Genomic DNA, 16,434 nt, shown 5'->3' with positions numbered 1-16,434 from the left:
CTACTACTACTACTACTACTATACTACTACTACTACTACTACTACTACTACTACTACTATACTACTACTACTAATACTACTACTACTACTACTACTACACTACTACTACTACTACTACTACCACTACTACTAATATTACTCATACTACTACTACTACTACTACTACTGCGTGCTACTACTGATACTACTACTACTATTACTATTACTACTGCTGCTGCTGCTGCTGCTGCTGCTGCTGCTACTACGTACTGCAACTACGGCTGCTGCTGCCACTACTACTACTACTGTTGCTGCTGCTGCTACTACTACTGCTACTTCTACAATTATACTACTACTATATACTACCACCACCACCACCACTACTACTACTACTACTACTACCACCACCACCACCCGACCACCACCACCACTTCCACCACCACCACCACAACTACTACTACTACTTCTACTTCTACTACTGCAAATAATAATATTGATTTTTGTCAAATTTTGCTTAAGTAAATTTCAATGAGGCCGAATGGACTGGATTTCCCTATGGATCAAGAAATTTAATTAATAACATTTTAAAATCTGAAGTTTGGCTTCTGTTCATTGTTGTGCATTTTTATGATATCAGTTCACGTTTCCTTGATGCTATCCATTCAAATACTTATTTTTTAATGTTTTTGGAGGTTTTTAATTGTACAGACTGTATAATGTATCTATTTTGATATGTTTTGTTGTTTGTGTGTTTGTGTTGCATCAACGCGTACGCGTAGATAATGATTTACACCGCCTACCTATAATGTGCGGTATTATGTAAAAATTGTACATAATCCGAAAGTCTAAATTTATTAAGCTAAATGCAGTAAGATTACGAAATGATTGTTTAAATTGTTATTTATTTAATATTTAACAGTGTTTACAGGTTTTTGTTTCGACTACAAACATACGTATGCCCATCATTAGAGTCTTCGTAGGAATGAAAGGATAAACCATATGGAGCCAGTAATAGCTCCATAGAAGTCCATGGATAAACATTGACTTCGTCATGGTACGGGCGTGGTACAACACAATTGTATTTTGATCATGATGTATTATACCTGTTAAACAACAAGAAAATACGCCACGAATTTGCCTATTAATTCTATGATCATAAACTGTAAATTTATATTTATTATGCACATAGCGTTTTATCAAATACCCTTCAGTGTCAGTTTTGTACGGTATATATTCGCTATTTAAAGCTAGGGTTACACCAAACCGAATTCTCCCGAATAATTTCGGACCGAATCAGAGGCGAATCAGTCTAGAATAGGTCCCGAATAGGAGCACAATTGCCAGGAATTGACTTCTAAAAATTGCCCCAGTGCCTCCCAGAATCCAACCGAAATACATCTCGAATGTGGTCCGAATGAAATTGTCTTGGCCACATTCGGGAGTATTTTGGAGGGTATTCTGCTGGTTTTGATCATTTCAAAACGAGCCAATCCCTTCCACAAAATGTTCCCGAATCTCTCCCGAATTTTCTCGCATTCGGGGAGGGAGAACAGAATACTCCCGAATATTCCCTATTTGATTCGGGGAGTTTCCGAATCAGAGACAAATAGGTTTCAAATCCACCGAACATGCCGAATCCATCCGAATCAGATTCATTCCGAATTTAGGTTTTGGTGTAAGCCTGACTTAATAAATAGGGTACAAGAAAAGTCCAATCTACTTCCGCCGAAGTAAACCTGTATTACTAAAAATTAAAAACCTACCATTCTCTAGAATTAAGAGGTAATTATGAAGTACTAGCATTTTCTCTACTGTATACCTTTTCCAAAATATGTTTAACATGCTCAAACAGCAAATAAAATGGATATTTGTTTTGCCATGATTATAAAAAAATGCACTTTATTTCAACCCATTATGTCTCCAACCCCTCTCTCTCTCTCTCCATCTTTTTACCCCCCCCCCCCATCTCTCCCCTCCTCTCTCCCCCCCATCTCTGTCTCTCCCCTCGCCACTCTTACTTTTTGTCTTTCCTTCTTTTTCCTTTGTACAGTATATTCCAAACAAGGATAAAATAGGTCATATGTAACAGTGTTCAATTATAATATATTTATACACGTCTAAGTCTGTTGGTTTACATTGTATGGTGCAGTAAATGGAAATGCACATAACATGACAATGATAGCTGAAATATCATATTTATACATGAGAAGTGGTTTATCACAAAAACATCTGTGCAACCGCAAATATAAATCATGGACATGTTAATACTCCTGTTACGCTAAGGAACCCTTTGCACAAAAGCTTAGCATGAACTATTAGTTTCTCTCATCCTATACTTGTGCTGTTGATGTTTTGCATGACCACAATATAATTAAAGTGATGGCTTGACAATTTTTCAAAGGCATCAGATATGTAATTTCCTAGGAAATTAATATTAATCTCCGACATATCATTACAATGATAATCAAGAATAATCATCATTATTATCTGTTAAAATTGCTTTTTACTATATTCAACTACAATGTAGAATATATTGATGACTCGTTCTGAAGTATTGTATTCCGTTTTCATGATCAAAAGCGATAAATAAGATATTCATCCAAACAATTTTGTCCAAACATGGTTTCAGAAAAGGAGATAATCAATAATACCATATTAATATACATATATATGTATAGATATTTATACCAATTGGCAAGTGAAGTCAATATCTTTGCTTTTGTTTATTTTTCTCTTTTTAAAATTAATTGAGCAAAAGAAAAGACAATGGAAACGTATATAATTTACAGTATGATAAGCAAAGAATACTTTTTTGCCAAATACTTTGTGATGTATAATGACAAGGTACTGTAGTGTAAGGAAGCATGACTCTATTTCAAAAAAGATACAAGTTGTTTACAAAAATACACTTCAGATTAAAATGTCTTGCAAGTGCCAACCATTTAACAATAAGAACACTATTATCTACTTTTCTTTTTTGATCAGTTTGAATTTGAAATGATCAAGTATCACATTCAGCTTGCAATATTCTAGGTGTTTTTTGTACAGTATTGTGTAATTTTTGAACAGCTTTTATTCGATGCGTATCCAACATCCCTGTCTCATACATAAACAACATACTTAGCCTGTGTTAGAGCGTGGATTATTGAGCAAGAAAATCATTACTTTCATAAGGTCAAGCCAATCATGCATTCTCAGCTCATGAGTTCCACACATAACACATCAAATATATATTAAAATAAAAGTATCCAGAGGGGTGTTTCACAAAGCTGTTTGTAAGTTACTTACAAGCGACTTTGTGAATGGTTGGTGACCTTTTTGGTGGTAAATGCTATACACCAGATTTGCATAGGTTTTCATTTAATTCCTAAGAAATGATCACCAATTGGTCATTAAGTCGCTTGTAACTTTTTCTCAGCTTTATGAAACACCCACCAGATAGAAATCATTGAAAGTGGCACTTAGAAATGTGACCTGCAATTCTGCCTCCACCTCACATAAACCTCAATTTAAAAAACTAAGTATTTATATATATATATATCTATTTTTTTTAAACTACAAATTTACTACAAATGAGTCAATTTTCAAAAATTAAGTTGAATGGAACAATCTTATAAATGTTCTTTTCACAAACATTTTAGGTATCACCATTCTCAATAAGCAACAATAAAAGCAAAATAATACTTTGATAGAAAAACTTACATATCAGGCATTTAGGTATGTAAACCTAAAGATTTGATATCGGATGTAAACACACACTAATCGTAATTTGCATAATATTCTCGATGAATCCTCAGTGAAGAAGGCCAAAAGAAAAGAAACCAAAGATAAAAGGAAATCTAAATTCCAAAGAAAGCTAAATATGTGGATGAAGTAATACTACACGTGGTTCTCCTTGCTCATGAGGGAGTTTCTTACTTATCTACTGATTGTGAACGCAAAAAGTCAGCTGCATGTAAGCTGCTAGTGAATTCATCTTATTTTCTTCATATTGAAAACTAACCCTGTGCTTTTATTTCTACTGACAAGGAAAAGAAATAGAATGAGTAAGAACAATCACTTTAAAATAAACATATCACAATGTTGAACATCAAGTGACATCAATATAACTGCTGATAACAGCACAGCTGCCATATCCCTACTACCTGGAACTTATAGTTTAAAAGGAACTAAGGAACATTTATTTCACATTTCTAATTGACCATTGAAACTAGCAATTACTTTGTGCATCGTGTATAGATTCACAATTACTGCTCTTAGATTGGAATCCTCCTTTATCTTTTGTCATAACACAATACATATAAAGGCCTTCACAATAGATACAGTTACATACAATCACAAATTTGTTTTCAAAAGTGAATGAAGAATTGATCTCAAGTATAATGATGAAGTTGTGAAATGAATAGATAAGTACTTCAAACGTCCCTGATGCATATCTGCAATACAAGCATATATGAAAACTACCATGAGTGTCTTGAAGTTGATCATAAACTTATGCATGCATGCCTTGAAAATTGACCAGATTATGAGATGCCCTAAAAATAGTTTTGTTCTTCTATGATTGAATAGCCCTCCGTGGCTTGATATATTCCAGTCGTTTTTTGCACAAGACTCTACAAAAAATATTAATTGAAATATCTCTCAGGAGTGGACTTTCAAAATAATGTATAGGTGTGCGAAAGAAGCTCAAGTGTGTTCTTACAATCGTACTATCAGTGAATGTAGATCAATGTACACATATAATTACTTTGTCATGATATTTCAATATGATCCATACAAAAAATGCCAGCTGTCATGTGAAGGCTTTACACTCGGTCAAGATACATGTTGAGTCGGACCTGCAATATATGGCAGCAGACATCCTGAGTAGTCGTCACTGATAAAAATGCATTGATAAACGTAGACAGTCTTCTTTCGTGGAAGAGTAATGGCACCAGTGAATTTTTCGGCTCAAAGTGTCACTGTCTTCATTCATTTCATCTAAGTCCTTACAACACCATTGGTGTGGTGGCCATTAGTAAGTCCATTGCAAACGGCTTTAGCAGAGCTGCTTTTCAGCTGGCTAGCGATATTCGATTTCTGGGGGACAGCAGCACTGACTGTGGTATTTCCTTCGTGTCTATTCTGGAATTCCTTCATGAAGTTAGCCAATTTTCTTGTCTCCTCAACAGTTGTAGCATTGTACAATGAGGCACGCAGACCACCGACAGTCCTGTAAGTTCATAGTAAAGAAAAGAAAATAAAATATTGAATGAATGAATGGAAATCACAATCAGTTATATGGTCATTCATGACATTCATTTATTCATTAGTTTCGAAACTTTGTCTTTAGTCTTGTTTCTCTATAGGGAAATAAAACCAAGGCAAAGTAAATGATTTTAAAGAAAACTTAATTATCCTATTTCATCTCTCATTAATAGGCATAAAAACATAATTTAAAAAAATCACTTCGAGTAGGACTTTCAAACATAATTTTCCCAAGTTGTCCATGGCATGGAATGAATCAATGTTGTAACTTCACAGTACACAATGTAATATTTCATGAGCATAAGTCTGGTCCTGAATAAAACTTTACTCAAAATTTCTCTTCCATTCCTACATCCCCAAATTAGCTTATTCTCCTGCAGATGGAAAAAATACACTTGCCGAACACAAAACATAAAGTGTACCATGAAGCCTGTACATTGACAACTTTCAAAAGTTACTAATTTAGGAAGATGGCTTTAGATGACTAAAAATAATAAATTGATCATTTATATGTCATTTTGATTATTTATGTCATTGGGATGACAATACTGACCTGTGTCCTTTAAGTGCAGCCATTCCTCTCGATAATGCCTCAGCAACAAAGGCTTTCTCTAGCTCCTCATTGCCGGCAGCTCCACCTATCCTGAAAGGAATATTCATCCTGCTACGGGCATCCTTGTCGATTGGGCAGCTGGAATAGCATAAGATAAAACAAAATAGAGTTTAGATTCATGGATTGATACTGAATGTTAGCAATTCATGGGTAACATTTTTTTTTAGTCAGTAGTTATTATGCACTTAAATATAATAAGAGCAACAAGATTAGATCATGGTATATATTGTAGCATGCAAGAAGCCTGTGATGTACTATCCTCAGACCACCTTCCCCCCCCCCCCCATTTTTTTTTAGAAAACATCTTTATTCTCTACCAGGAGATGCTTCATGAAGCAGTTTGTCTAATATTTGACAAGACCTTACCAATAGCTTTACTTATGTTTAGATATTTTTCAGACACAATAAGTAATTTTTTTTAAAGATAAAAAAATATAACAAATATATTTGGCTTGCCATATACCTATTGTTTATAAATTGTATTAAAGCAGCTTTATGTGACAACCCCTTCTTACCTGAAGAATCCATTGGAGTTGTCAATGGTATCAAAGATGAGATTGGACTTAGCAATGCTCCATTCTTCCATCTGATCAACACCACCATTTTCCTTGATCCAGTCAAAAACAAGACTCATGATGTAAATACTGGAAAATACAAAGTCAAATGTAAATCAGTTAGTTTCATATTTTTGCAGAATATGCAGCATGAGGGGTAAAATCAACTTTTGTTTTTTTCACTTGATTTCATAAAATCAGAATCGTTGTTTTCGAGGAGAATGTGGTTGAAAGATAAAATGTTTGCCATTTCAATTGAATTTCAGCAATTTAAAGTATCAAGTATGTTTTTTAATACGGCATACAATGACTATTAAAGGTGATTTGATCCATTCCAAAAGTTCAAATAGAACAAAATCAATTTTGAAAAAGCCAAAGGATCATATATTGTAATACAAGACAAAACTCTGACGCAAGACAACAGAATAACTGATTCACAGTAGGCCTGAGTTACGACATTTTTTGACAGTTGCTCACCCATGATTTTTATATACCAAACTTTTATATAATATGATATTTCAAGCAGAATGAATGGCATATGCATAGGCTCAGAGAAAAAGAGAGATAAAGATAGTGTATCTCCATTTTACCTGTAAACTGGTGGTGTATTATAGGTTGAATTGCTTGCAGCTTGTTGCTTGTAATCAAAGATGATAGGACACTCAGTGAGAGCGTTACCGATCAAATCATCTCGAACAATCACAACCGTTACTCCAGCACAGCCAATGTTCTTCTGAGCACCAGCAAAAATTAGACCATACTGTAAAATGAAGAAAAGATAAAAAGACTGTAGTCTTAGCATACTTTGCATGAAATTACCATACAACACCAAAAAGAAAAGGGCACAATGGCACATGTAAGGAAGCCTTGAGTCAATGAACCTTGTCAATTTATTTAGCATTCAGTATATCTGAAGAATACAAAAAAAAGTAGAAAAAATGAGTGTTTACTATAAGTAAAGGCTTTTTTAAATGTTTCACTTTCACTAAGAAAGTGATAGGCATGATGAACAATTTGAGATTCTGAGGAATTACAGCTAGAAATATCTGGTATTTTTACATTATATGTATAACAGTGGTTACAATATGAGAATACTTTTTTGAAAGTATTACTCAGAAAACGATAGGCATGGAGAATAATTTAAGGAATTACGTCAAAGTGATTCATAATAAACTTACCTTGGGAACATCAACAGGCCTTGAAAGGAAATTTGAAGACATGTCACAAACCAGTGGGATACCATTCGTCTCTGGCACATACTGAAATTCAACACCTGGAAAGAATTGAGAAATTATGTAATAGTAAGCTTTCAATCTTAAGTGTTCTGGATATCATCCAGAAATGTTATCTTACGTGTTTATTTACTGCTTTGACTTGACACACAGCCATTTTTGTTTAACTTTCAGAACTTTTGAATATTCAATCACGGCCTTGTAGAAAAACAGCTTTATGATGAATGCAGGCAACTGTGTATCGCATAAGTTTTGCCCTGAATTAACAAACAACTTCCAGTTAATAGTATGGAATATTATATAACAAATACTCCCCATGTTTGAATCTGGCAAACATAGTAAAAAAAGGCATGAAACTGGCAAACAGCCTTATCTTTCTCATACTCATATGTATATATGGTCAAGAATTTATTTCATTCACTTACCATTAATAGTTTCATTTGCACAGTAGAATACATATTCAGCCTCTGGATCCATATCCCATGTATCAGGATGTGCGATTGCTGAAAGAACAAATGACAAAAAAATGAGACAAATAGAAACAGTAGACAATAACTTTTTGCATCAGATTCAGGTGATTTAAGGCTAATTTACATGAATTGTGGAAATTGATATGGTCTATCATTTTTATACATTCATATACATATAATTTTTTTTTTCTTCTAAATATATTGTAATAATGATATTACAATGGCTCCAGGGTTTTTAAATCACCCCATAAGAAGCATCAATATGACTGATAGATCTATTTTTTTTTTTAGGTGATAATAATTATTGTCTAGTTCAGAGACTGATCAATGATTTACCAGAGGGCACCTAAATAAAAAAAAATAAAAAAATGAAAGCCCACCCCCCTTCCAAAAAAAAGGATTACAAAAGGAGAAAAAGAAAATTGACAAGTGAAAAAAAATCTGATTACCGGTAGTGCCAATGCAGTCTACAGCAAGGCTTTATTTGACAAAGTGGCTGAACTCAAAGACTATCTGTTTCAAAGGAAAACTCCATCAATAGTAAATGGGAATCACCCACAAAGGAAAACTCCATCATACAGTAAATGGGAATCACCCACTGATTAGGAACATGCACACCATTCATGGCCGTTTTATTCCTAATATGGAGCAACGCACATGAACAATAGCACTGCCCAGATACAACCCACTGTTTAGTCTACACATAATGTCATGTGCACATGTGCGTACTATTCACTGTGCAAGGTTTTTTTAATTCATATTGATGGATCGATGGAACACTTTATAATTTAAAAAAAAAGAATCAAGTAAGGTGGTTTATAGGCTAGGCCTATGGTAAATTATTCAATCCCTTGGAAACATCATGGTCATAGATCTACTGTATTGGATATATTTATTGATAATTCCACTCAATTCCCTGTGTTGTCACAAGTCAGGTTGAGCGCGAGGTCACAATGCCTTTTTTTAATCTTCCTACAAATATAACTAAATAAACATGGTAATTATATTTGGTTTGAAGAACGTTTATCACCATTAAAGTGTTAAAAGGCACAAGGGCAAGGACCTCATTTAAGAACAGTGCAATACATGAACCTACACATGTATGTGAAAAAATGTACATGAATAAAGGTAAATAATACAATTATTGATATTTGATGATTATTCTATAATGCAGGAATAAAGCATTTCATGAAAATGGGGTCCCTAAAATTCCTTTTCCCCACCGTAAGGAGTTTCATGTACAGTACAAGCAGCTAATTGCAAACTGGCACACAATCTGTCAAGTTTAGGCAATCAAATATCCTGGTTAAATTGATTTGAGAATAATCCCTTTCATCTAATTCATGGGCAGCTGGCTTACTGAAGTGTTAAAGAGGATTGACAATCTTATTGAAAAGGCATTGATAAATGGGATAACAGTATGCTAACCTTTGTGAATTAATGACCAGAACCAGAATATATCTAAAGCTCAACATGACAGTAGATTTTGGCCATGTAGATGAACGAGTTGCCATTTTAAACTAACAAATTAAAAATACATGCCATCGATTTGTTGAAAATCAAGCATTTGATTAATGGAGCAACAAGTTTTGCTCTTTATATCTGTGATGAACCATGCAAGCGTGATGGCTAAGAATTCCAGGACCCTTCCCACACATGTACTTCTGTTTTACGATACCAGCCGGGAATCAAATGCTTAGGTTAATTTTACTTTTAAAATTCATTCTTTAGTTTATACTATAGTTAACTGACATATCCAGTTATTGACAGGCGATGATTCCCTATCTACGCTTCATGTAAAAAAAAGAGAAGATTTTCAGCAATCTAGCACTGTCTGCCAAAAATTGAAAATTGTTAGAGGCAGACTTGTTTGACACAAGTGACAGGGCCTTGAGCCCAACTGTAATAGAATTATCTCGCTTTGTAGATTTACTTTAGGCTTATCAAAACCTGAAGTGCGGTAAAAAAAAAAAAGAGAAGGGAGAAGAACTAGGTCAACCAACCATGAAAATTATGACATCTGTGCTATCACTATTAATCTCCTTATACAACACTTGAATTACGTAATTTGTTTGCTAGGCATCGAAAGACTGATAGCCGACTTACAGGTATATTTGGCTGGTTTGGGGAACACCTCCCTGGTAGTTCCGTATTTGAGCCCTTCCTTGGCTGCCTTGACAGACCACATGCCTGTTGGGATGTAATCAGCCTTCTTCCTCTTCAGAAGGTTGAGGGGTACAGCGCTGAACTGGCCAGTGCCGCCACCCTGCAGGAAGAGGATCTTGTAGTTGTCAGGAACTTTCCTGTCAGGGGGAAATAATAAATCACATACAAAACATGCTAATAAATATGGAAGTCTAATCAACACCTCTAGAATAATCTCATTTGATATGGATGCCACTATTTCCCTCCTACTTTTGCGAGGTTTATCTTTTTTTCTTCCAACTTTGGACCCCACATCCCTCTTCCCATTCACCATGGGCATAATATCAGACATGTTTCGATGGAATAGGTGAAATAAGATTGCCTCATAAATACAATTCCTGGAATATTTTGTTTAAACCTATTGTCCCTCAAAATGGAAAAAAAAAAAAAAAACAGTAAAAGAAATCATACATGCACAGTGGATTTCACCAAACATAACTTTATTTGTCAAACTCATATAATTACAGAATTACACACACAAAACACCTTTGAAGGATTATACCAATAAGTACATTGTAAAACAAATCCAGGGGGGTTATGTGCAACACATCCTGTCTATTCTATTGTGAATTGTCAAGAAATTAACGGAATTAAACAAAGAAATTCGTTCAACTTACAAGAGCTCTCTGAGAGATTGCTGGGCATTGGTTAGGATTGCTGTAAATTCAGCTGACCTGTGACTCATTTCTGCAAGGATAAAGGAATTAGTTCAATTAATTCAACATCTTCTTTAACAAAGAATTAAATAGTAAACAGATAAACTCTATAAAGCATACACCTTCAATTAAAAGAATAATCCATTAGCAGTGCATTTGTATTAACTAGCAATTATATAAGCTAATGAACATAGCTATATCTAGATAAACGATCACAGCTTTAAAATAGGCTCATGTATTTTAATATTGAGTCTTTGAGGCTATTGAACATCATAATTATACAACTGAAAATAATGCATTAACCCACTCCACATAACATATTTATCTCTCCAGTAGTTACATATCACCTGAACTTTCAAATAATACGACCCTATTTGACAAAGAGATATTTCAATTATATTTCAATTTATTTTTTATTGATTTTTATTTCACAATGCCAAACTTTTAATCACCATATGTCTTCCTGAAACCTTCAAGAATGAAATGAGGATAATCCACCAAACTTTTAAATTCAAACTCACCCATGACTCCATATCCAAGACCTTGGTAGTTCATAAGCTCCTTCTGTGCTTTCATTAATACCTGGAGATTGCAAAAAAAATTAAATCAAATAAATAGAGCAAACTTTTTTATTTTCATATTCACTTGGATCACTCCACATCATTTATCATTTTTTCATCACAATGTATTGCACCCATAATAAACATTCTAGTCTAGTATAGCTGTAATCAATTTCAACTGAATAAGATAAGTATGTGCTTTGGAAAAGACACGTAAGGCAAGGAAGTGCATACTTTTTGCATGCACACTTGAATAACCACAATATCATTTTCTAGAATATAAGGTACATAAGTGAACTCTGGTAAACAAGGAACAAATTTGATAACAGGATATATACAATGTTTGCCTTGATAATATGGAACATTCTTATCTTATCTCTTGTTTGATGATCATATATAACAAGGAGTGAGTACTAGGGGTTATGAACTCTTAAACACACAATCGTACTTGGGGTTATGAACTTAACAATACATTGTCAGAATCTGTAAGGTAAGATAACTATCATTTGAATTAGAAATGAAAAAGTTATGTTGTAAATGTAGGCCTTTATTATTGGCTGACTCATCTTATAGTTCTAAGGTGAAGACATTGATATACACCTAGGCCTATATGTTACGGAAAAAATATATGGATGGGAGGTGGGGCATTTTTCTGCTTCAAGTCATATTTATATTCATCTTTTTCCAGAATACATTTTTACACCGCCACTCCAGTGAACACGAACAGTGACAGAAAATCATTTATTTTTAACATTTCATAAAGACACAAATGAAGCTGAGGGTGAACTATTCTCCTATATTAATTGTTCTTCTACTATTATTTACTGCCACCAACCGAAAATTTAATATTAAAAAAGAAAAATTAAAAGAGAGCTGCAGGAGGGTAGTACCTTATATCCTATCAATTCAAACACAAGTAAAAAAAAAAAAAAAAATGGTACATATGATAATCATGCAAGGAAAATGAAATTCTACTCTGATAAAAATGTCTACTTTTAACTATAAAAAAAAGTATATATTCCTATCAATTTTATTCCTCCTGATGGCAGTAGTACCGGTATATGACATGACACTATAGGCCAATTAATCTGTGGCAAGTGAAGTCTCAATCACCAGTTGAGAGGCCCTTCTATTCAATGTACAAATTACCTGGATAATTGTCACAATTACACAAATCCAACATATAATATAACAGGTTCACTCTTATTTTCTGCCCCCCCCAAATAAATCCCAAGTTCACAACCAGGCTTTAGGTACTGGCAGCACTTTTTTGGGGAGGGGGTGGAAAGAATCCTACACCCCTGGATTAGACAGCTGGCAGCCAGCTGGTCCCCTGGAAAATTAAAGAGCTCAGCCTAGCTCAGCCTTTGAGTAGCTTTCCACAGCTGTGACTTTGAGAACTACAAGGACAGTCTACATCAACAACACGTGGTATGTCATTTGTCTACTCATGGTAGTCTACTGCATGCTGCACAGTATACTACATGTATAACCATGGCATTGGATTGGCTTTAGAGCCTTAAAATTTGCAGGGAAAGTATCAGCTTTAGTCAAGATATATTTCTTAACCAAATATCCATTGAAAATCAATACATGCTACTTAAAATTAATTCAAGTTTGGCATAACCAAATAACAGAATACAAAACATGGTCTGGAAGAATAGACTAGATTACCATGTGTCTCGCGATCCTCTCATTGATTTTTTTAAAGCCACGCCCCTTAATTGTAGTATAGACTTCCAGACCCTTGTCAAATATGTCTGATCAACAGGGCATGGGCTGGTTTGTCGTCTGACCTTGGCCTCATCCTATGAAGGACTGAAATATACATTTACAGTGTGATTTTTTTCCATTGGCAAGAAATTGAAGCAGGTATATATCTAATCCAACTAGTCCAACCTTTTTTCCACATATTCTAAATACCATGATAAATACCCACTCACCCCCCTCACTCTCTCTCTTTAAAAATCTAACAGAGCCCTCCTATTTATTTTTTTAAATAAAGGATACATTTTTAATGGGGGTTTTCCTTATAAATGTCCATCAGCAATGATTATAAATGCTCTACTTTGCTTAGAAATTCATTAGAGGTCCGGACCTACTTTATTTCAAAATAATAAGAAGTCTACATGGTCATCCCTATAGTATAGTCCTAAATGTAATTTGTTAGGATTTATTGTACCATAATGGTTCAACGCAGAGTCTTCTACTCAGCATCACCCCATTCCAAGAGTCTGAGTAGTCAAGAGTTCGAGACTACTACCACTGAACAGCTGATTGGAGCAAAGCACAATTATACAACACATGAAAGCATGCCACGCTTAGCCTGCATCGCATGAGGGAAAAACCCATCAAATGTTGAAATGTTCTGGCTGCTTGGATTTTAGACTACTAGCACTGAACAGCTGATGAGCAAAGCACAATTTACAGAACAGATGAAAGCATGCAATGCTGAGCCTGCATCGCATGAGGGAAAAACCCATGAAAACTACAGATGTTGAAATGTTACCACTGCCTTAATTTCAGACTTCTATCACTAAAGTCTAAACAGCTGATTGGAGCAAAGCACATGTATGCATTTTGCACAAGAGAAATAATAGGGCAAGGCATGAGGGAAAATACCATAATACACATTTTGAAATGTAATAACTAGCTGAATCTTTGCAAGCATAAAACTGCAACTAGAATAATAAAATACAATCTAAAGACTAATATCAGGTTTGGAAATATCCACCTCTGATTTTTTTTGTAAAAGTAACAATTTTTTTTTGCAAAACCATCTCTAAAAACTATGATTTTTTTTGTTTGCAAAACTATATATCTCTACTTCCTGTTTTCTTTCTTGTTTAATGTATCTTCACCTTTGATAATGATATGTTACTGATTTCCTTTCCTTTAAACTCTGAACAGCTTGATCTTTCAATGCATTACAAAATGAAAAGCCCTATAGGTTTTTTTTTCATTGTCCTGCCTATTTTTTTTTGCACAAATGATTTTGTTCTTCCTTTGTTTCTTTAGCTTTGCTTGTCAATTCTCTTCCTTTTTTACAGCAACATTACGATTGGTGTGTATGATTAAGATGCTAATCATATAAATCGTGGAATATTATATGATGCATCAGATCTTAATAATTGCTATTTCATTACCAGTGACAACTGACATGGCTAAGAGTAAGACACATCTAAAAATACCTCTAGATCTATAGTATAGAGAAACTTGTATAATTCACACCCAACCTGCAGATAACTACCTTCTTTTAAGGAAAAAGAAGTATGTTTAAAGTACCATAGTATGAGCTAAGAAAATTAATAAACTTCTGCAAAAACAATTAACATGAATTGAAGGACTTCACCAATGATCAAGGCTTAATTGTCATGTGCAATAAATCATGTTTTCAATTGCGCTCTCTCAATCAAAATCAACAATAAAATTGCATATAGAATTGAATTAGATAATATTAATACATGGAGAATACATGGAATATATCTAAGTCCCAATAAATAAGTTTCAATTTGACCATGTTGGCCTGGGTGTCTGTCACACAAAGTATCATGACATGAAGGTCTGATTCCTATTCTCGAAATAACACCATTTATCTACGTACTCTGTACTCATATTAATTATAGTCTGAGCATGAGCCCTTTGTAATTGTAGTCATTTATATCACTCATTAGGCATGGCCCATGACCATTCCATCACGTTCAAACAATCTGACATTAATAGTGAAACAATGCTGACCATGACCACTGGCATGACTGGCACTGATCAAAATTCTGATGAGTACAGTAGGTAATCCGTGCCGCATGCCGGGGATAGAAATAGATTCTGAATTCTTACCTGATCAGGCAGTTTAGCTGGTCCAGCAGCGAAATTACACACTCTACTCATGATGATTCTGATTTACTTGATAACTTAAAATCAAGAGATAATTTGATATGCCCTCGTTGGCTTTTCTTGGAGTTGTGACGAGATGGGCTCACTGACACACACCTTTTCAATAGGACGAGTGTCTCAATCAGCTGTTTGATTACACAATGAACAGGTCCGTTTTTAAGCCGCGCCAACTGGAAGGCGCGCCAGACACAAGATTCAATTCGCCCCGACCTCGCCGCTCGCAGCCCAGTACTTTTCCTAGCAAATCGAGAGATTGTTCGCCGCCTCGACGGCTCTTCATTGGCCGAGCAACCAGCTGTATTCGAGAACTCATCCATGCAAATCAGCCATGTGCATTGTGTTCACGCGCAAATCTCATGATAGTGATCCGAAGAAATATCATTAGTCTTTGATTCCAGACCAAGAGTAGATGAGTAATTATTGTTTGCCTATTTGGCGTAAGGATCGGAGATCTCAGCTCACTGGCTGAGACTCGAGGACCGGAATCGAGGTGTAACGTTAGAATATGCTTGCAAGTGAATTATAATTCCCAACTCTGTGTAATATACATAGAGATATATTACTAGTTATTATATATCTCTATGGTAATGTAGCATCTATAGACCCATTGGCCCCCGCATTGGCCTGTATGGGCAGAAATAATATCTTCCGTTTATCCGAAATATATTTTTTGCTGAAGTAATATATTTGCCTTATGATATTTGATATATATATAAATGTGTGAGATTATACATGTACAACAGCTTTGGCAACTCTTTTATTTAAATATTTTGTGAAAGAAATGGATTAAGAGAACAATGGTAGGCGTAGCTTAAATCAAGGTTCCCCAGAGCTATCTGCCCTTCGGAAAAATGTATTGGTAATGCCGAAAAATGTCTCTGCCGGGAATTGAACCCGGGCCCCCAGCTTTGAACGCCGGTGCCTTAACCACTAGACCACAGAGACGGGTTAGTGGCTATAGGGCGACCCCGATTCGACTTACCGTCCGCATGGTCAAATAATAATATATATATTATGTCCGCTC

The 16,434-nt window shown here is 34.8% G+C and overlaps 1 protein-coding gene across 1 annotated transcript; it reads right to left on the bottom strand.

The window, feature by feature from the left end:
• Positions 1 to 2,062: 2,062 nt before the first annotated feature.
• Positions 2,063 to 15,749, bottom strand: LOC129257654 (phosphoserine aminotransferase-like). The gene is made up of 10 exons (XM_054896026.2): positions 15,354 to 15,749; positions 11,478 to 11,538; positions 10,918 to 10,987; positions 10,202 to 10,398; positions 8,051 to 8,128; positions 7,572 to 7,666; positions 6,984 to 7,153; positions 6,355 to 6,483; positions 5,780 to 5,917; positions 2,063 to 5,191 (listed from the first exon to the last, which is right to left on the bottom strand). The coding sequence occupies exons 1-10, from the start codon at positions 15,402 to 15,404 to the stop codon at positions 4,960 to 4,962; spliced, it is 1,221 nt and encodes a 406-aa protein (XP_054752001.2). The 5' UTR covers positions 15,405 to 15,749; the 3' UTR covers positions 2,063 to 4,959.
• Positions 15,750 to 16,434: the final 685 nt, after the last annotated feature.

This window comes from Lytechinus pictus, chromosome 3, assembly GCF_037042905.1.
Source record: "Lytechinus pictus isolate F3 Inbred chromosome 3, Lp3.0, whole genome shotgun sequence".
NCBI classification, from domain to species: Eukaryota; Metazoa; Echinodermata; class Echinoidea; order Temnopleuroida; family Toxopneustidae; genus Lytechinus; species Lytechinus pictus.
Note: the sequence above shows the minus strand (reverse complement) of the source record. Positions and strands in the feature narration are given on the sequence as shown.

Coding starts and splice junctions, on each gene's coding strand:
- LOC129257654 (XM_054896026.2), bottom strand. CDS start 15,404: ATGAGTAGAGTGTGTAATTTCGCTGCTGGACCAGCTAAACTGCCTGAT. Junction 10,399..10,917: donor CAATCTCTCAGAGAGCTCTT/GTAAGTTGAACG, acceptor TCCCCCTGACAG/GAAAGTTCCTGACAACTACA. Junction 7,667..8,050: donor TGCAAATGAAACTATTAATG/GTAAGTGAATGA, acceptor AATTCTTTCCAG/GTGTTGAATTTCAGTATGTG.